Below are 21,254 nucleotides of genomic sequence, written 5' to 3'. Positions count from 1 at the left end.
ACTAGATTTCAATTAAACAAGAATAGCTAAAATCATTTGTGTGTATGTGTGTGTGTAATCTGCATGAGCCACTAATAGATCCTAGAAAAAGTTAGTAAATAAAAATATGACTAGAAAAATAAAATATTTATTTATATTTGAGGTTCATTACTCATCATATGTTCCTGAGATCACTTATCACGAGATAGAATTAAACGATACTTAAGTGGAATATCTTTAATGGTGAGTTGTTAAACATTTTAAGGGCATACACCCACAAAACAACGAAATGTTCTTATCAACACAATTAAATATGTTCCACACTACTTCAACAGAAGTATCAAAATACAATTTACCAAATCTGTACAGATCCGGCATGGCCAGATGGTTAAGGTACTTGACTCATAATCCGAGGGTCGTGAGCTCGAATTCCCGTCGCACTAAACATGCTCTTAGTTTCAGTTGTGGGGCGCTATAATGTGACGCTCAATCCCACTAATCGTTGGTAAAAGAGTAGCCGAAGAGTTGGCGGTGGGTTGTGATGACTAGCTGCCTTCCCTATAATCTTACACTGCTAAGGCCCGGCATAGCCAGGTGAGTTAGACGTTCGACTCATAATCTGAGGGTCGCGGGATCGAATCCCTGTCGCACCAAACATGCTCGCTTTTTCAGCCGTGTGGGCGTTATTATGTAACGGTTAATCCCACTATTCGTTCGTAAAAGGGTAGCCAAAGAGTTGGCGTGAGTGGTGATGACTAGCTGCATTCACTTTAGTCTTACACTGCCAAATTAGGGACGACTAGCGCAGATAGCCCTCGTGTAGCTTTGCGCAAAATTAAAAAAAATACACTGCTAAATTAGGGGCGGCTAGGGCAGACATCCCTCGTGTAGCTTTGCACGCAAGTCAAAACAAATTTATAGTGTTTTATTCCAGTTAAAAAGGTTAAAGCCTCTAAAAACAAAAGAAAAATAAAGAGTTTTAGGGGAAAGTTGAAGATGTTAAATTTGAGCAAGCGAGACCTTTGAAAATTTTAACTTTTATAAAATTAAGATAAAATATGTCGTATTACAGTTTACCATAAAACATGAAGGAAGACTTTTGTACTAGATTTCAATTAAATTAGAAATAAGAGTAGTTATACAGGATATATGAATATTTAAATACCTAAATATGCATAACTTCAAATTTTGTTGATATATTTCGTGTGAGAGAGGGGATAACCTGATAAAGATGTTATAATAGGTAAATACCGTTACAACTTTAACACTCGATTATTGTTACAATAGTAAATTATATGTTTTTTTTTTTGTTTTGAAACAACTCAAACAGAAATTAATCATAAATAAATCAATCGTTCTTACACTAAAACACATCCCATGTAAAGGTCTGAGATTTATCAAATTGTAACTGTGAGGTGTAAATATGACGAAAGAGCTATTACTTGTATTAGACTATACTGTAAACAAAACGGCATGATATCTTTCAAAGTATTTTGATACTGATAAATATATATATATATATATCAAATATTTTTTAGAGTTTTGTTTTAAGGAAGAAAGAAGCTTGGTGTAGCTTATTAAAACTCCCTCTTATTAGATTAACATTTTTGTTTAATTTATATTACGTAAGCATTTCATGCAAGGAATTCGAAGGTGAAAACGTAACCCTTCTTAACAGCTAGCTGTCAATCAGTTTGATATTGTCTAAGGTCTGCCACCAAGTTTACGTAACTTTTAAGTGGCTCGAAATTAAATTTCGAGTTTAGTGCTGAAACGTTATGCGCCTCAGACATTATTTTAATTTAATTAACACGGTATAAATGCTGAAGTTATTAAGTTATAAAGTATTGTATAAAATACAATTATACTTAATAGGAAGTTCGTATGAAATAATTTTATAGGGTATCGACTGAAGACCTGACAACGCGCTTACACTGTTTGGTTAACGGTACACTATTATCCCTGACGGAGCTCTTTAGTCTGCAGTGCAGTTTGCTTTGAGCGTTTGTGTCGCATTATCAAATGAATCATGGCGGAGGGGAGATGCTCGACTCCCCGATGCGAATTAGACAAATATGGCTGTGTAAGGTTATCGTATATTTTACAGTCTTTCAATGCTCCAATTAACGAAGAACATGCATGGGCAATTTGTTATCAGGCAGCAAAATGTTTTTTAAGAGAATGGGAAAATGGTGGATCAAACGTGTACTGCCTTACTGACACTTCTCAAATTCGAATACAGAAGGATGGAACGATTCACAGTTCGTCTGTTCGACCGCACCGTTCTGGTAAGTTCAGTAACGCCTGATATTTCGTAATGTCATTGTTTTCACGTGGAGTAAAGAAATTTTTCAGAAATCCACTACTACTTTTACGAAAATTTTCTATACAAAGTAGCTTTCATAAAATGCCGGATGTTGTTATTAAATTAATACAGTAGCGCAACGAGTCGTGTCTTGCTGTAAAGTTCCCAAGAGGTATGGGGTATGGCGGAAGATTGCTTGATCTCTTGCCGCAACTTTTATCGTCTGCTGGTTTATTAGGCTTAGTTTATTTCATAGGTGTTAAAAATAAAATAAAAAGGCTTACTTCATTGCTCAACATTACTCTGATTCTTACAGAATTATACAGCAATATATATATAAAATTATTTCCACTTGCTGTCGTGATTTAAATTGAAACTGATTTCAGGTAGTTTTTAGGCTATACACGAAACCTAGTATTTATATTTGTATGTTAAAAGCATCTGGTTGGGTCACGTTTAACTAAAAATAATAAATGTAGCTTGGGCTAGCCTGTGTAATTATATCCAGTATTATGGATGAAATTGAGCTTAGCTTGGATATTATTAATTCTTATTTGAAATTGCTAAATGGAGTTATTATCACGGGACACTAGGAAGTTGTAGAATTAACTTGTTTTACAATGGTTTGGTAAGTTTTCTTTCACGTATAAATTTCAAGGAGAATATTATAATACTGCAGTTAAAATGTCTTAGGTTTAGTGGTATTGAAATTTGGCTTAGTAGTAATGTTAGTTATATCTACAGCAGAAGGCCTGTGGGAAGTTTGTCAGTGGGTATGGTTTAAGCTTGCCTATCACTCTTAGCTGTGGGTTCCTTAGTTATAAGAATGATAATTTTGTTATCGTGACTCTGTTAAAAGTTTTACAAAGTGTTTGTGGCAGCGAATACTGATGACTGGCTGTATTCCCTCTAGTCAGTAGTTTAATAATTAGTGACAGCTATGCCTTAAACCTGGGAATCTGGCTTCACCATTTATTCCACGTGTTTTATAAAGTGCCATATATGTTGAAAATACCACTGTGTATACAGTTAACTGAATATCAACGTAGTGTTTTTCACTGTAGATACTTTATTAGAATTGAAGCTAATATTTCTTAATTTCTGACAAATATTCAGTTTAGCTAAACACTACTGGTATTAGTAACATTTCTTCCCGTTATACTTAACAAAATTCTAATTTTGCAAGAAAAATATGACACTTTTCAAAGTATTATAATTTATAAATGACTAGCAAAAGTACCCGGCAATATGCTGGGCTTAAAACTATGCTATAAATGAAGGGGGGGGGGCGTGAGTTGCCTTTTTCACTATTCCTTATGTTAAATGGACTGGATAATTATATCAAGTGTGACCATCCTATGGGTCATCGATAAGTTTATGGACTTAAAACGATAACATTCGGGATTTGATTTCCTGCGGTGAACATTGTACAGGGTGGCCCGTAAGTCCCTACCCATCCATATATCTCATGTATCCAGTGTATCTGTGTGCTGTCCCTCATTCTCGCTGCATAATATTATGCGACGCCATGTTCTGTGAGACATTTTCCTCAGCATAGCAGGGGTTATTGTTCCAATGCTACGGTAATAGTTGCCTTCAACTCATCATTAGTATTATAACGTTATTTATGCACAACGTATTGATGGGTAAGGACCTACGGGCCACCCTGTACATATAGCCCATTTTGTAGCTTTGTACTAAGAAAACAAAAGTTAGGTGTGAATTGTATATTTGTTTCTTTTACAAGTTTGAAGCCGAAAGTTGATTTGAATATTTAAGAACATAAGTTTTGTGCGAAAGTCAAATTTATCCTTTCCGCTAAGCAGCATAAACTTACTTTGTAATTCTTTTGTTACAAATTCTACAACAATTTTTCACTAAATCACGCTGTTTCAAATCTAAACGTTAAATATTTCTGGGAGAACTGTAGCTGGACTTTGAAGTTCAACCGTGAAATAAATTTTGCCAATAACTAGCGTAACTTCATAGATTCTAGTTCATTTTTTTCAATACTTAAATAACTTTAACGACATTAGAGGAATCTAAAAATCGACGTATAATCACGGTGCAAGTTAGATCTTTCTTTATTTTGTCAAAACACTGTCGCAATGAAAACAAAATCAGTTTTGACTTGTTATTGTACAACGATTGGCTCGTCTGCAGATCTTTAACTAAATATTATGTCTGGCATGAGTGTGCGCTCTTCAGTGATGTTGAAACAGGTTATTTCGGTTTTTAGTTGTTGTCATGGCACTAGAGAAACCATTCTCTGTATAAGAAAGTAACGTTTTTCTTGCACCATCTACTGACTTTAGGTTTTGCTAGCAATATCAGTTATTACGCATAAGTTTATTGATTGATTTACTAGAAATGTCAGTTCTTATACCACTGACTGACTTACTATTGAGCTCTGTATTTGCTTCCTGACTAGCGGAGACTGTTTTAGCGGAGGTTGAAGGAGGTCATAGAGAGGTCACAAGAACATCACGAAGTTAACCAATGGTAAGCAGAGGAAAACACGGCTGTGTCTGCTGAATCATTTCAATAACTAATAAGTGGTGTTACTTCGTTAGTGCGTTCGATATATCCTTCGCAAGTTCGACGTCGTAACACTCGTACACTTCCGTCTGGAGTGAGAAAGATGTTTGTGAGTCATATTTACAAAGGTCGTCAGAATAGACTATCGTTAGCAGACGCAACGCAATGTTTCTGAGAAGAAAAAAGACTAAAAATGTTTTAAATAGATTTTAAGAATTTGTCGCAACAGACGTTAAACGGAACAAGAATGACTTTCTGTTTAATCGCCACAAACTAGGTGGTACTTCGTTTATTATCCTTTCGCATTTGAACCGTCACCACGCTACTGTTCTCGCCTTTTTTCCAAAGGTTTTCCCGTAAGCCTTTAAAAAATGATCTCTGATAGAACATAGCCTGTACGTTTACTTCTATTTCTTTGATATATCAGGTCATCCCCTAAGTAATGGCCAAAAACTTAATACAGAAAGTGCATCATCATTTCTGTCTTTTGTAGAAGGTTTCAATGACTAAAAGTTGTAGTAGGACGTGTACAGACATGTTTAGACAAATAAAATAAACTAGCCCAATTCCACTTTTGTAGATAATTAATCAAATAAACCCTTATGAAGATGGATGAGTCTGAGGAGCACGTTAGGTATATAATGCAACAGGAATTACCTAAAATATTCAAGGTGTTTATGGTGTGGAGTCCAATGAAAGAACGTGTCGAAGGTGGTTTCAGAAGTTCACATCAGATGAGTACAGCTTAAGTTATGCGACATGTTGCGGTCGACCTTTGGAGTTTAATGATGACTTGCTGCTAGCTGTAGAAGACTGTGCTGTAACAGTTGAAGAACTAGCAAAGAAGCTTAATTCAACCCATTCAATAGTTCATCGTCCTTTGCAACAGCTTGGAAAGGTATCAAAACGTGGAAAATGGGTCCCCCATGATTTGATAGAAGCCAACCTTAGAGCAAGAGCGGACATTTACACTTTTCTGCACTCTCGTGAACGTAACTCACCTTTTTTGGACAGGTTAGTGACTGGAGATGAAAAATGATATATTATAAAAATGTTAAGCGTCGCAGACAATAGCTCAATACAGTTAAACTGGCTAAAGCATAGCCCAAAATGGACCTCCACCTTAAAGTCTTGTTAAGCGTTTGGTGGGATATTGTTGATGTGATCCACTTTGAGTTACTGCCACTCAGTGTACGATTACATCAGACTTCTATTGTCAACAGTTGGAGCGCTTGAATGTTGCACAGAAAGGAAATACGGCCTGTTTTGATCAATCGTAAAGGTGTTGTGTTACATCAGGATAATGCACGACCCCATACAGCAAGGATCACATCTGCAAAGATGGAAGAGCTAGACTGGGAAATACTTCCACATCCTTCCTATTATCCAGACCTTTCCCCATCTGATTATCAACTATTCCGAAGTTTGCAGACTATCTTGATGGAAAAGAGCTTGGAACAATATGAAAACGACCCTTTTTACATTCTTTTCCTCCAAACCCCAAGAATTTTATAAAAGTAGTATTAAAAAGTTTGTGAATCGTTCACAGGAAGTGATTAATAATAATGGAACATACATTGTTGATTAAATATTATTAAAAGTGTTTGAAATCTTTTTTTTTTCTCTCTGAACCTGAAATCGGACATTATTTAAGAGATGACATGATATTTGACATTCTTAAAACATCAACATCTGCACTTGATGGCTTATCTTTATATAGAGTAATTCTTTCGTTTAATTTTAGAACAATTGCATTAAAACGTCATTTTTTTTTTTTTAGAACTTCTGTTTTTGTTTCAATCTGGATTTCAGAGTTCGGTCATATCGACTCGCTTCGTTTATGAACCTACAAACGTTTTCTTTCATTATTAGATTAGCCTTTGCTATCATTTCCATTCGAACTGGGAAAAAAAAGACGTTACAGAAGTAATTTAACCTGTCATCATTTCCGCTAAAAGTTTTATCTTTCTGCCAAATATTTAAATGTTGCAAGTATCCTGTTAAATTCGTTTACTCAATTATTAATGCCATTCAGAAAATACAGTACGTAAGTAATGTTTTGAAACACTAATGATATGAGTTAATTTTACTTCTGAGTAAAATTAATTCCTTATCAGTTTGGATATTGGGCTGATAATACGAAATTTTGTTAAATTATTTTGATTAGCCCAGTGTTGCTCACAAGAATGACATAAGACGTTAGCATTTACCAACTCTCTTTATCGGATTTTACTTTTTTAGCCTTGGCCATTACAACTTTTGCTCAGAAGTGTTTCTAGTGTGATTTTTGTTAGGAAAGAGAATGCCTTGATAATTTATAGGTTGCGAAAAAAGAACACAAAACTAAATTTTGTTAACTTTAAAGTTTGGTAGAAGGACGTGGACTGGCTCTATGGGATAGTTCTTGATTTCGGAGTTGGGTTTCCTTGGACAGTTTCATATATTGCTTTGTGTTGCAACCTCAGTTAAAATGAATTAAAAAAGGTATTTAGATCAGACTGGTAATTTGAGGGCTGCAGGTTCAAATCTCCGTTGCATCAAAATTGCTTGTTCTTTCAGTCATGGGGCGTTATAATGTAACGGTCAATCCCACTATTCGTTAGCAAAAGATTAGTCAACATGGTGGCGGTGGATGGTGATGACTAGCTGCTTTTCCTTTAGTCTTACACTGCTAAATTGGGGATAGCTAGCGCAGATAGCTATGGTGTAGCTTTGCGTGAAATTCTAAAATAAATAAATAAAAACCGATGAAACAAACAAAGAGTGTGCAATAAACACTAAAACCAAATGAACTACCATTCACGCAGAAGTTACACTAAAAGTAGGCGAAACGATAACCAAACAAAACATAATTAAGCTGAATGCAAACGGAATGCAAAACTGACAACTTAGGAAACGCTGATTAGCTAAACAACAGACCAACGGCTAACGCAAAAAACAACCTCATTGGTTGAAACTAAAGACGGAACCGACTGAAGCAAATATATAAAAGAAACAGCTAATATTTACGATAACACCTAAATCAATAATTCAGCCGATCGGGCTATTTCACTGTTTTGCCACATGTATCTGTGGTAACTGCGCTACAGGCGACGTCAAGAACTTGAATCTTACCTTTTATGTAAATGACCCATGTAACGGGCAAGCTTGTACTCGATAGGTTTTGATATATAAAAAAAATATATAAAAAAACAACCTGAAAAGCTTTTTATGTGTCGAACCCAAATTTGTAATCTTAAGAACTTTTAGAAATTTGTAAAAGTGTGAAACACAGTCTGCAATATATGAAAAGGCCTAGTGGTAAATACCAGGACGTATCAAACCGGCTGGTATACGATGGTTATAGTACTGGTAGAAGTTATATCATCAGTGTCATGGATAACAAAACCCTTATGTTGTAAACTATATAAAGTACGTAAACAGTATTATCAACTATGTTAAGTTCATTTACTGACCAGAATTAGGCAAGTATTAAAACAATATTCATTATTTTACTTTATACTACCAATTATTATTGTTTTATTTTAATATTGCTCGTCAGCAGACCAGCCTTGTTTCCAGTGTATGCCAGGTAATGAAAAAACTCCTTATTAATGATTCTAAGGCCTTATTAGTGAAAGTAAAGAAGGATGTATAATATGTTAACTACATTACATCTGCTTTATTCAGTGTCGACAAGGCCTTACGACTATAACAGAGTTGGTCAGGCGCTATTTATATTATAAATTACAAGAACATTGTCGAAAACTAGGTTAAGGTGGAGTTATATAAACGTTCTCCAACTGTGGACGACGCAGATTGTATGTTCATTTTTCCTCGGAAAAGTAACCGCAGAACTTGTGTTGTTGCGATAGCAACCTGAAAATACATCATTACAAAAGTGACTTTCAATATGATTTAAGTTCTTATGTTGTGTGGTAAATGGGTGTAAAATGGTAAACCTAACAAAACCCACCTGTTACTTCAAGCCAAGTCGAGTGAGTTATTCATTCTGTCACCGTGTGCGTGGGTCGTCCATACCCACCCGTTATACCCTTACCTTCCATTATTTTTGACTGATGAAATGAGGTCACACGTATTTTATAGTCTTTTGTACGTTTTATTTACGGTAGCAACTTTCTTCCCGACATGTTTTATGAACTTGAAATGTCATTGGTGAAATCAAATGCAGTTAATAGAAAAGACGATGCAAGATTGTGAGTATTGTTTATTGTGTTCCAGTTGGATGGCCCTCAGGAATGGACCTCGGTTGAATGGGGCCAATTTGTCAAATACGGTCAAAAAGGAAAAGATATAACGAAATTTCAAAATTACAACGATAATCCTCAATCCTGTAATTAAAATAACAGTAACAAAAAGTTTAACTTTGTGATAGAATCGATGTTATTTTAGGGTATTTGAAAACCATAAAGTTAATGTTATTTTCTTATCTTTTTCATAACGTTATTAAGACTAAATCTGTTATTTATTTCACTATCTTATTGGACAGTTCTCCGCTGGTATAGCGATAAGTCTTCAGATTTACGACGCTAAAATCAGTGATTCGATTCTCCTCAGTAGACACAGCAAATAGTCCTGGTGTGTTTATTCATTTAATGTGTGAGAAAGCTGATTTTTTTTTTTAAATAAAGGTACGCGCTTGTTTACTCTCACAACAAAGTAAGTGGAAATAATTTGAATGTATTTTTAGTTAGTTAGACAGGCCTGTGAACTTAACCTTCATAAAATTTGTTTTGGTTTTAATAGCGTAATTTCCATAATTGAAGAACGCACGCTTCAAAAATATTAATTTTTTTCTGTTACGTAAGTTGTTGTTGTTTTTATACACATCGGGAAGAAAAAACTTTTATATCAAACTTACCATAAATATAACAATGTGGTTCATTAACAGAACTTCTTATTGCCATAGCAAGAAATAAATATTATTGAAAAGTAAAATGTAATGTCAAAGTTCACACACAAACAAATACTATCCAGAAATGACGTCACGAGCGGTGTTTTTCGTGGGTTGTAGAATGGTCGGTAAGACTTTCACTTCGCGATTAATCTACAGCAACCTATAGCTAGTGGTTGTCATTATCTTAAGCAAAATAAAATATGCCTCGATTTCAATTAAAATGATTCACTTGTGTAAAAGTACATAACGTTTTGTGAAAAATCTCTAAGTGATTGAGAAAAGTTGATATTTTCGGATTCAACGTACAGGAATTACTGTAGAACATGTAAACATTTGAATACAATAAAAATCCTCACAGGCCTGTGTAATTCCTGTTTAGATAAAGTAATCTGCTAAAATTTTAAAGTAATGGAAAATAAACTTCAAATGTTTTTTATCCGTATGTTATCATGTAGTAAGTATATTTTTATGGCAAAGTCCACGATCCTTAAGTGGAAGCCTCATAATTAGAGTACTATACATCAGTCTGCTTTATTGTTAAATAGTTTATATAATTTTATTTTCATCGTAACTGTTGCTTGTGATATTGTTTAAAATGTGAAAGCTATTAAAATATTTTTAAATATCTGTATTAAAAGGCTTGCCTCCAGTAGCATCACGGCGTTGTGTCTGCGGAGTTACAACGCTAGAACCCGAGTTTCGATACTCGAGGTATAGTTTTATGCTTAATTACAAACAAACCTTTCAAAAGGCTTTCAGTCTAATTTATATATATTACCAGAGCCCATAGTGTATGCCAGTTTAATAATAGGATTCACCACAGAAACCCTTTCAACAACGTTGTTCATGCGTGTCCTTGTTAGTAAAGACACGAGCTACGTGTAGCGATTACCATGGCTTAAAACGATATTGACATAATACGCATAAAACACTGACACCGTGCTTAACAAATTATAATTTTAATGGTATGATTACTACTACGCCCCCTCTTCGAAATGATTCAGTGGTAACCTTGAAGGCTTATAACACAAAAATTCGAAATTTCATCTTTGTGATCTACTCAGCACACGTCTTTGTGCTCAACAATTAGCTTCTAAGCTGCAGGTATCGAAACTTAATTTTTAGCATTATCAGCCTTTACGTTTACCACTGATCAGCCAGATGGTGAACCTTGCAATAAATTATGCTCAAAATGTCTTGAAAGTGAAATATCGGATATATTTTCAGCTGTGACGATACTTTCGAATTCCAATACTTTTATACGTTATATATCAAAGATATTGGCCCATTATAGCCAAGTGGTTAGGGAGCTTGACTTATAATCCCGGGGCGGGTTACAGTCCCTGTCACACCAAATATGCTCGTCCTTTCAGCCGAGGGGCGTTATAATATATTGATGAATCCCACTATTCGTTGTTGTTGTTCTGAATTAAGCACAAAGCTGCACAATGGGCTATCTGTGCTCTGCTCACCACGGATATCGAAACTCGGTTTTTAGCGTTGTAAATCCGCAGACGTGCCGCTGAGCCACTGGGGGGCACTATTCGTTGATAAAAAAGTAGCTCCAAAGTTGGGTGGATGATGATGACTAGCTACCTTTCTTCTAGTCTTACACTGCTTAAATGGGGACGACTAGCGAAGATAGCCCTCGTGTAGCGCTACTTTCTGAAACAAACGTCATAGATATATTTATGCAAGCAGATGTATGGTTCGGATACATTTATCGCGACATACAAGTTTTAAGCAACTTTTTTGTTGTGCTTTTTGTTTTTTTAACTACTGAATGAGATTTTAGATCTCGTATAAGTTATTTGGTTTGTGGTTTACGCTTCGTCGCTGCAAAAATGTGTTCCGTATATTGTCACCATATACGTGTTACAAGAGTAACAGTTAGGTCACTTCCCACTATTCGGTAAACACGAAAAGTCCAAAAGTAGACGGTGGTGCCGCTGATTAGCTGCCTTGCTGGAAAAAATATGCCTGTAAAAAAAAAAAAAAACGTGCACGCACATACACAATTCAGAACTTGCATTTTCGTAAACGTACGAACATATAGATTAATAAGAATATATAAAAAATAGCATGAAAAAGGAATTTCTTGGACAAAATTAACATAACATCAGTTGATTTTTTCCTGAGCTTAAGTACGTTAGATTGCGTTTTTATTAGTTTTGAAGGTTTAATAATTATGTTATTGAAGTTTTTAATAAATACACGTGTATAAGTCAGACGGTTAAAGCCGGTATAGAACATGATACGGAATGGTGCGCACGTTCTAATTTATCGTTGTAAACACGGATTATATATGTATGTAGTCGTATTTTGCTGTCACAATTTTAACCCGTATACGTAAAAATAAAATAAACCTGCGAAACTGCTCTGGTGAATTTGATTGAACGTTAGTATCCTAACAAACGCAGTGATTATTGTTTGAGTTTCTCATATGTTTATGTTTCACTGTGCTTGCTTTCATTTTATATATAAAACAACACAAAGACAAACATTATTCAATACTATTGACCATACTAGGAATTAGGTGATGTTGGTGTGAAAGACCCACGCTTTTTTTTTTTTTTTTTTATAAAGCAAAATGGTAATATGTAATAATGATACGTTAGTGCTTTCTAGGTTTAGAGTGGTTGTCCTATAAATTGTTCCGTGTTTTCGATTTCAAACAGTGCGTTAAACTAGGAAATCGAGTTATCACGGATTGTTTCGGTGTAAATCTATATAGTCTTAGGCAGATAAGATAAAAGCCTAAGGGAGTAGGCCAGAAAATACACTGTATTATTTTATAAATAAACATGTTAAGTTGGTGGAGCAACAGATTATGAAGTTTGTTTCCAAGATTAAAATACCTTTTACAGTTTTTATTATTTGTCATCACTTTTGTTATATTTAGTGGCAAAGGAAACAAATCCGTACCATTGCATTGAATATAATACAATAGCCAGTTTTTGCGACACAGTCTAATGCTATGTTTCTCAAACAGTGGGTCGCGAGCAGGTTTCCAGGGTGTCACGAGATGTCTGTGGTGAGTTAACTTTTTTTTAACCCTCGAGGTGTCTGAGAGGTGCTTATATCACCTTTGTCATGAACTATGACGAACTGTTTTTTTTTTTTTTTATCATTATAGTTGTAGTGTGGAGTTGTGATACCAAAGTACGAACGCGGTAGTTGCCTAGTAAATCCAGCTGGGAAACACTGGTAGTCCATTCGATGATTTTTCTAATCGTCGCAATGTATTTAATGTTCATTAATTTTTCGGACGAGTCGAGTTATAAACTCAAGAAAAACTATAATAAAATTATCGTGTGTATAAATTATTGATTAGGGTAAACTTAAAATAGAATAACATGACTCGTTTTCTAATTTTCAACACGATGAAAAGATATTTATGTACAAAATTATTCCCAACTAATTTCAGTAATTTTACAAAAGAAAATATCTCTGCGTTAACGAGGATTTTCAGTTTGCATTACCAGAAGCCTCCAGAGACAGCGGTAAGTCTTCGGATTTACAATGATAAAATCAGGGGTTCGATTCCGCCTCGGTAGACACAGCATATATTTCTTTGCGGTTTTGCTCTTATAACACACACACACACACACACACGTTAGCAACAAGCAGTTCAAAGTGCTTATACATTTTCCCATACAATTAAACATTTCACTTATCGTTACAATTGTCTTCAAACACACTTACCCTTCCTCCACAACTAACAGCCTTTTACTTGTTCGAATTTATCTGCTTTTAAAGGTACACTGTTGTTTAGAATCCATCATTAAGCACTGCTATAGTTGCTAATTGGTTTTGATTTGTTTTGAAGGGAAGAATTTATAAGCTTTTAAAGAGGAAAGAAAGTGGAATACAGGTTTGGTATAGAACATGTATCTGTGATGTGTCAGTTCCATTTCAGTTTATGTACTGCAGGAAAAATATACCACTGTACCTTAAAGTATAAAGTACTGACCTGTCCACGTAAAATTTCTCTCACTTTTCTTTCTTTATTCACGTAAATTTTGAAACGTTTTGTGCAACTAAGCTCCATGTCTAGCACCAGATTTAACGTCTGACACTTTAATCGTATAATTACCAATAGACATAAACTCCATCAGCGTTTTAAACATGATTTTATGAACTATTTATGCACCACCTTGCTTCTGGATCTATGTCTGTTAGTTTAGGGCTCCTAATAACGCACAAATCACACAAAATTAAACAAAAAAACCTCGAATATGTAATTCCATTAACTACTGCTGTAATTTTACGTAGAAATGTATGGTTTATTCTTATTTTAGATTAGTACTTTATGCTGAGTATTTTATTAAATGAAAGAAATGTGATTACTTCATATGATTCGATCTGTGCCAGTGAACGCTATGCAAACAAGATGGTATTTTGATGTTTAATTAAATATGCTAATATTTGCAGGCAAATACAGCATGTCTCCGCCACACAATCTCAACATGGTAAAATCTTACTCCAGAAAAATCGTGAAAAACACCTAAAAAAAAATTAAACTGCCTGTATTACTGCATGAGCTATATAAAAAGGTATCTTTGTCCCAAATCCTTTGTAAATTGATCAAGATACGGTCAGGTAATTAACTTCAAAATTATGCTTTTTTGTGAGCTCAGACCTCTTTAGAAAGATTCGAAATAGACAAATGGAACTTTTTGCATCTCATTGTGATAGTGCAAGAAATGTTATATTTGTTAAAATTTTCATCTTGATTTCTATAAATTTGTCCGCACATTTTTTAGTTGTTTCACTTTTGACCCCACAGAACTGTTTAAAAGATCAAACTAAAAAAAAAAAGTTATTTGACGTCTTTGACCAAGGTATGATCCTACTACGTTTCAACTTAATCTGATGAGAAATGAATGAATGGCAGTCGATTGAAAAGTGTTTGGTAGAAGAAGAAACAATATAAAAGCAGCACGTCTCTATGCATTTATGTAAAGAAAGTTTTAGACTAGTTCAACACATCAGTTGCACTCGGGAAGTTCCATTTGGTGAATTTCACGGATGGGCTGTAGCCCATAAGCCATTCATTACATAAGCTGTTTTATTTGATTAAGGCTTGGTTCATTGGCAGTAACAACTACATTTTGTGGGAAGAATCATATCTGTTTCAGTTTGTGCAATACGGCATGATACATTATCATTCTTTTGAGTGGTAAGTTGAAACAAATAACATCCAGAATATGCTATGGCTAGTTCACAGTTTTACTTTGAATTCAGCTGAACAGTTCTGGAACATTTTAGAATTCCAACTATGGGAAATAAGAGACAGAAGCGAAATTAATTTGAAATTTGCTTTACAATAAAAGGGGGCGATGTGTTACACCAGATGAGTGTCATTTGTAGGTGACCTTACATGACACCTTATTCTGATGGTTACGTTCATCGAATACTTTTGGTAATATAGTTGTGTGTGAGGTAATAAGTTATAAAACGTACAGCTTCTTTGAGAATTAGTTTTAAGGCCAGAGTTTCAAAATCAGAAGTCAATGTCTTATAAACGTTACTTCTATTTTTAAAACAATTGTTGCCGATAATATTTCATCACTGGCAATTATTTTAATAAAGGAAAACGATTTTGAATAGTTAAATATGATCTTATTATATGTCAGCTACCTGATCTTTAATCAAGGTAACTAGTTTAAGTGCTTTCGGTATGTCTTTCTTTAAGTAATTAGTAGTTGATATATTGTGTTCTGTACGTTTATCCACTTCTGTTGTACGACAAATTACAGTTACATGAATCGTACCTGTTTTGTCTTGTCAGACTCCTTCATTGTGAACGTTGATTGAATAAATTTAACTGTTGAAATAAGCCCGAACGGTTGGGTTCTGTAATATGTTGTTATGCACTTGTACCAAAGTTTTTTTTTAAATGAAATATTTAAGTACTCACCTGAAATATGAAAGTTTGACAAATTTCGCGAACTTTATAATCTACTAGCACGTGTATTTTCCCACTCATCACAAGAGCTTGAGCTTACAATTTCGGTGACCACTTCAGAGGAATAAACAAATCCTGCCCATAAAATTCGCTTCAAAAATATTTTTGTGTTAGATATAGTTTATTTTTTATTGTAGTGATAATAAGTAACACTTAATATTGTTTTTTTTAATGTTCTTTAAAAGTGTTTCCTTTTGTTGTTGTTGACACAAAACGTGATGAAATTTCTCTCCCAGCACAAGCAGCTAGGATAATTTGCTGCAGGTGATTCAAGTTTGTTACAGAACACAAACTAGCAGTCATAAATTTCAGTGTGCGAAAAGACTTTTGTCCTAGAAGACACGTCAAGTGTAAATCTCTTCAATCCATTCGAAATTTTGGGATATTTTTATTATTCTATAATTTCTGTGTTGTATGTTTTGAATATAATCAGTAATGCGACTGGCTTCTACAGGTTATATTTGAACAAATCCATTTGATAGAGTGGAATGTTAATATTTCATTTTGCCTGAATTTTTTATGTTTCATGAGGCGGGTGTAAAGAATACGTTTCTTCATTACAACCGTGTATACGGTATATTTGTAAGTAATATTAGTAACGAAACATAAATCTAAGCAAAGCTGTAATATTTTGAGTGCCATGGAAATATAACAACTGTTCGTTTTTTTCTTCCGATAATCTAAACTATTGAATAGCCTCTGCACTGTCTCAGGCTCAATGTTTTTGTTTTTTAATCGACCTCAGAAGAAAGGTATTCGCGAGGTGACCACTACACCTTTAGGGTATTCGAACGCGGAAACGAAGTGAAGTTAGGTTATTATTACCATACACGATGTCCACCTGCCCTTGTAGAACCGGTTAAACGTAAAGCAAGACACGTAGGAACAGTCGTTTTTTATCGATGCAGGTAGAGTTAAAGGAGGAAATTGAATAAATAAGGTAAAGAGAAAGGTTGCAATGTTAAATAAAATAATCGACGTAAAATTGAAACTTGTTGTATAAAGTATAGGATTATTCTAAAGTTCTTCCTCTACGTGTAACTTAGTCTAATATACTAGTGTTACACGGTATTTGTTTGAAATTTCCTTATACATATGTTTGGTTTCAATATTGCTCATATATAGGTGGATACTGCGTAAAGAAACAAATTATTTTAGTCTATGTCTTGGCAGTGACATCACGTTCAAAATAAATCAATACCTTCGAACATTATTTTGTTGCATCACACATTTTGGCGTATACAAAATTTATAAATAAAGGTCATAAGTAATTTTCATATTTAGTGCAGAATGAAGGAAGGGGGTATTACATCCCGTGCTTTCAAAAACACCCAATCTAACGTGTAAATTAGCAAAACAATAGTTCAGCACACGTAAAAAGTTGTGAACTCTGCCTTGGAACTATTTACCATTTATGGAAAAAGAAAATGTGATACAGGATCAGTCATGAACTGAACGAAGCAGCACCCGGTGTTCTAGTCAACTTTACAGATAAGATTATTTGAACGTCTTGTAAACGGGGTATTTATTTATTGGAGGCACAGGAAAACATATCCTTATGTTGCTTTCTAAGCAGTTTCAATGTCTTTGATAATACGTTGTAATTTATAAAATAAACAGTAAAGGGCACGCGTATAATGCCGTTCAGTTGTGTATGTATACATTTATATGTAAGAACTTGTTACTTTTTTTGCTTTGTGTTTACTAACAGAATTACTTTCGCATTGTTCTAGTCAGAGATTTGTATCTGAAAAGTATATTTTTATAGTGCAGTTTCATCAAGTGTTTAAATATTTTCAAAATAATGTTCTTAATGTTTACTCTTGAATTTCTGTTTCTGGAATATGTTTCATATTATTAAGCCACTTTCAGTTTAATAAAAATGTTTTTATCATCGACATTACGTGTTTTAATGAAATACCCTGGTTCTAGGACGGACCAATATGTTTTTATCATCGACGTGTCGGTTTTTACGCCTTCTCAACTCTTTTACACTTTCAAATTGCTGCAGGTGATTCAAGTTTTTCTAAATGTTTACGCGTTCTGTCGGAATTATTTTTGTGACGTCCTACTAATTATCGCCGAAAGTTATGAAGTCTCAGTTTTCTTAATTTTGTGGATAATAACAGACTTGGGTTAGTATTCAGCCAAAGAGACGTAGATGTTATCGGATGCTGTCACCACCATCCATGGATAAATCGGTATTGTCGGCTGGACACTGGCAGCGTCCGCTTGTGTATATGAAATTATATGCTACGCACACGCGCTATATAGAATGTGTAGGATATTACACTACTGAAAGTATTCTATGAAAACAACCACCTGAATAAGGTATCAGTGTATATTCTGTACTTTCTTCAGAACAGTGTTATAAAGTGTAAACAGCCTATTAAGTTTATAAAACCCTGGAAACAGATAGGCGAATGCATCAGATTTTTGGTTGTGTTTTGAATATTCGCACAGAGCTACTTATGAGCTATCTGCTCTAGTCGTCCCTAATTTGGAACTGGTAGAATAAAGGCAACTAATCGACAACTCTTGAGCTACTTTTAAGTAATAGTATTTGACCATCACTGTTATACTGCGCCTATTAAAATCTTGGACTATGATTCTTTCTTTTTACGACCCGCATATTTACAGTCCGCCAGCTAACCACTGAGCCACGTTCGACCCATCTTTAGAAATATCCAAGTTATTAAACACTTGTAATTTCATACATACACAAAACAATCAGGTACTGTTTTAATTTCGCTACAACATTCTTTGCGGGAAAACCTTCATTACAGGCAAGCATAAATTCATTATTTAACTTGCTTTTAAAACTTACCACAGGCAATATTCTACGTTTCTCGCAAATTTCTGAATGTATAAGGCGTTATAATAATAATAATGATTACGTGTAGTTGTGTATACTGAATTAGGCCATAATAGGTAACTAACTCCTCCAGTCGGCGTAATATGGTCCACGTACCTCTTTCCCTCCATAACCTCTCCGTCGGTTATAGGATTCTGTGATGTAAGGCTGTGATGACAGCTCATTTTTTAAATTAAAATTTCAATAAAATCCTTTCACCAATGGATGGTGAATACGAGTGCATTGATGTAGAATTGTCAGACAATTCCAGAAAAGGATGCACGCCCAGTAGCCTTCCGCAATTATAACATGCCCATGGGGCGTCTATTTCTGCTAATTTAAATAACAATAATAACACTACGATCTGTCATCGTATTTTTTAAGCCCACGTTTATTTTGCTGTTAAAAGCTTGGTTAATCATTAATACTTCAGGAAACCACCACAAAATAAATAAATAATTGTTGTTGTTGGGACGTTTACCTTATTAAAACACGTGTAATGACAAACTGGTAGGAGCCAACAACAAAACAAAACTGTACATTATCACAACAACAGTTTTGAGGATTTTGATATTCTTAAAGTACGTGTTATGACAAACTGGTAGGAACAAAAAACTGTTTGCTATCACATCGAGAGTTTGCTGGGACGTTGACATTCTTAAAACATGTGTACAAGACAAGCTGCACTACAAAATGTAGTAGTTCCATACCTATTCTGAACTTCTATTTTACAGAAAATAGTTATTTATTAATCTTTTAAAAACATCTTAACGGGATTTCTAAGGTTCTCGTTGTATTTTATTTAACCTTCTTTGATTCACAAGGACCCAAGTTATGTGGTACCACAAGTCTATTTTATTTTATTACTGTTCATACACCATACTACTTTATATTGTGCTTGTTGTATTTTTATAACTAACCTTAATGTAACTCCACCATCAAATTCGCTAACACCTGTATGCTGTTACTGACAAGTTTCCTCATACGTATTCTAAAGGTTTTGAGTATGGGTATTAAAAAAACTTTAATTTTAAAATTGTCACTTTATTTACATTTAGGGTTATTGCACTCATTTGTTCACAAAAAGAAATTTATTATTATTGGCCTACACGAAATAGAATTTCGTTTGTCTTGACGGTTTATATTAGCATACACCGATAACAATAAAGTTTAATAACATATTTTGTACTTGTTTTATAATAAGGGCATTATTTAAATAAAGGTTATATAGATGTGTGTGTATGTGTGTCATAAAAAACTTTATTTTCACAAGATTTTTAAATTTAAACATTTTTTCCGAGGATCTTAAGTGATGAAATTACTGTTCCAACGGTTTTTTATTTTGTAGCCAGGCAATACAGAGTCCAATACACTTAATGATAACGAAAGAGTTTTATTTCTTTTACTACAATTTCTACAACGAGTGAAGTTAGACGTTTCACGTAACTAACGGTAAGACTAGTTTCCCAGGTTATACCAAACAGTCGCTTACTTACTAATTACGTTTGGAACTCTTTTGATCTTAATATTTTGTTGAAACACAAAGTTGAATAAACCACTGAACTAGATGGCTGACCAAATAATTAATCAACAATTCACTGATTACTGTAATGTGATTCGAACACTGTTAAAATTGTTTCCTAAACTTCTTCATAAAAAGATATAATTAATGAAATATGGCTTCACTACGTGACGTTAAAATTACACATATAGCACTTAAAGGAGAGAAAAAGATATTGAAAAAATCTTTGTAACTGTGATGGAGATAACTTCGGATGTTATAATATGTTTTGTTATATTGCGAGTAAGAGAGTTAATCTGAAAGATTGAAGGTGGTGTGCGTACTATTATTTGTTGAAAGAAATATCCATTTACGAATGATTTATATTTTGATCAGTTAGATGCAGGTAACATCTACTAACATTTTCTAATGACGCAGAGTTGAGAATGCTGTGGCTCAGCTCTGAAAAGAACATGGAACAGACTTCAATATTTCCTGCGTTTGAATGATAATAAGACATTAAATACATTTTCCGGTTTTTACCTCAAAATATTTGAATAATAAAAGTATATTAAACATGTTTAATCATTTTTTGCATCTTTAATTTGAATGATATATTTAAACATATTTTGCCTCCCCTTTTTTGCATTTAAATCTTAGAGTACATCAGATACAATTTACCATTTCCTATATTAATTGAATTAAATTATTACACTACATTAGACACATTTTACTGTTTTCTGCATTTGAATCAGAAGAGAACATTAACCGCAGTTTATCATATACCACATCTGAATTAGAATAGCAGTTGTATAACCTTTCACTGTTTTAAATATCTGAAGTGTCATGCTAAAATGAAACAGCTGTACGTATTTATTAAAACAAATAGGGATATTTGTATGCGCGTTCTTGTGTGACTGTCCGTTAACCCGTTCTTTTCTGTGTGTGTGTGTGTGTGTGAGAGATTAGTGTTTTTTATCAAATCTGTTGGTTAAATCACAGTTGTTGGCCAAGGTCTTCTTTGGAACAACATTTATCAGGTAGGATGGACCTGCAGGCTGTCTTCCTACGCCATCCTGTTTATTAAGGGAAGGGTTGTGTGGTAATGACCTCAGTGAGGGACGACGTAGTTGACGATGTTGTGTGTGATCCAGAAGGTTCATTTATGTATCGGATTAAGAAATGTAAGGTTGATATGCACATATAGTT

The 21,254-nt window shown here is 34.2% G+C and overlaps 1 protein-coding gene across 3 annotated transcripts in view; it reads left to right on the top strand.

Moving 5' to 3' along the window:
* Positions 1 to 1,679: 1,679 nt before the first annotated feature.
* LOC143233130 (protein spire homolog 1-like) overlaps positions 1,680 to 21,254 on the top strand; it is a 125,083-nt gene continuing 105,508 nt past the window's right edge. The window contains exons 1-2 of one of the 3 annotated variants that reach the window (XM_076469061.1): positions 1,680 to 2,267; positions 12,712 to 12,753. In XM_076469061.1, the coding sequence (XP_076325176.1) occupies positions 2,009 to 2,267; positions 12,712 to 12,753 (301 nt within the window). In that variant the 5' untranslated portion in view covers positions 1,680 to 2,008. The remainder of the gene's footprint in view (positions 2,268 to 12,711; positions 12,754 to 21,254) is intronic. The other 2 variants (XM_076469062.1, XM_076469063.1) reach the window with 2 other exon arrangements.

The sequence above is a fragment of the Tachypleus tridentatus genome, chromosome 12 (assembly GCF_004210375.1).
Source record: "Tachypleus tridentatus isolate NWPU-2018 chromosome 12, ASM421037v1, whole genome shotgun sequence".
NCBI classification, from domain to species: Eukaryota; Metazoa; Arthropoda; class Merostomata; order Xiphosura; family Limulidae; genus Tachypleus; species Tachypleus tridentatus.
The sequence above is the reverse complement of the archived record's forward strand: the minus strand, read 5'-3'. Positions and strand labels throughout refer to the sequence as shown.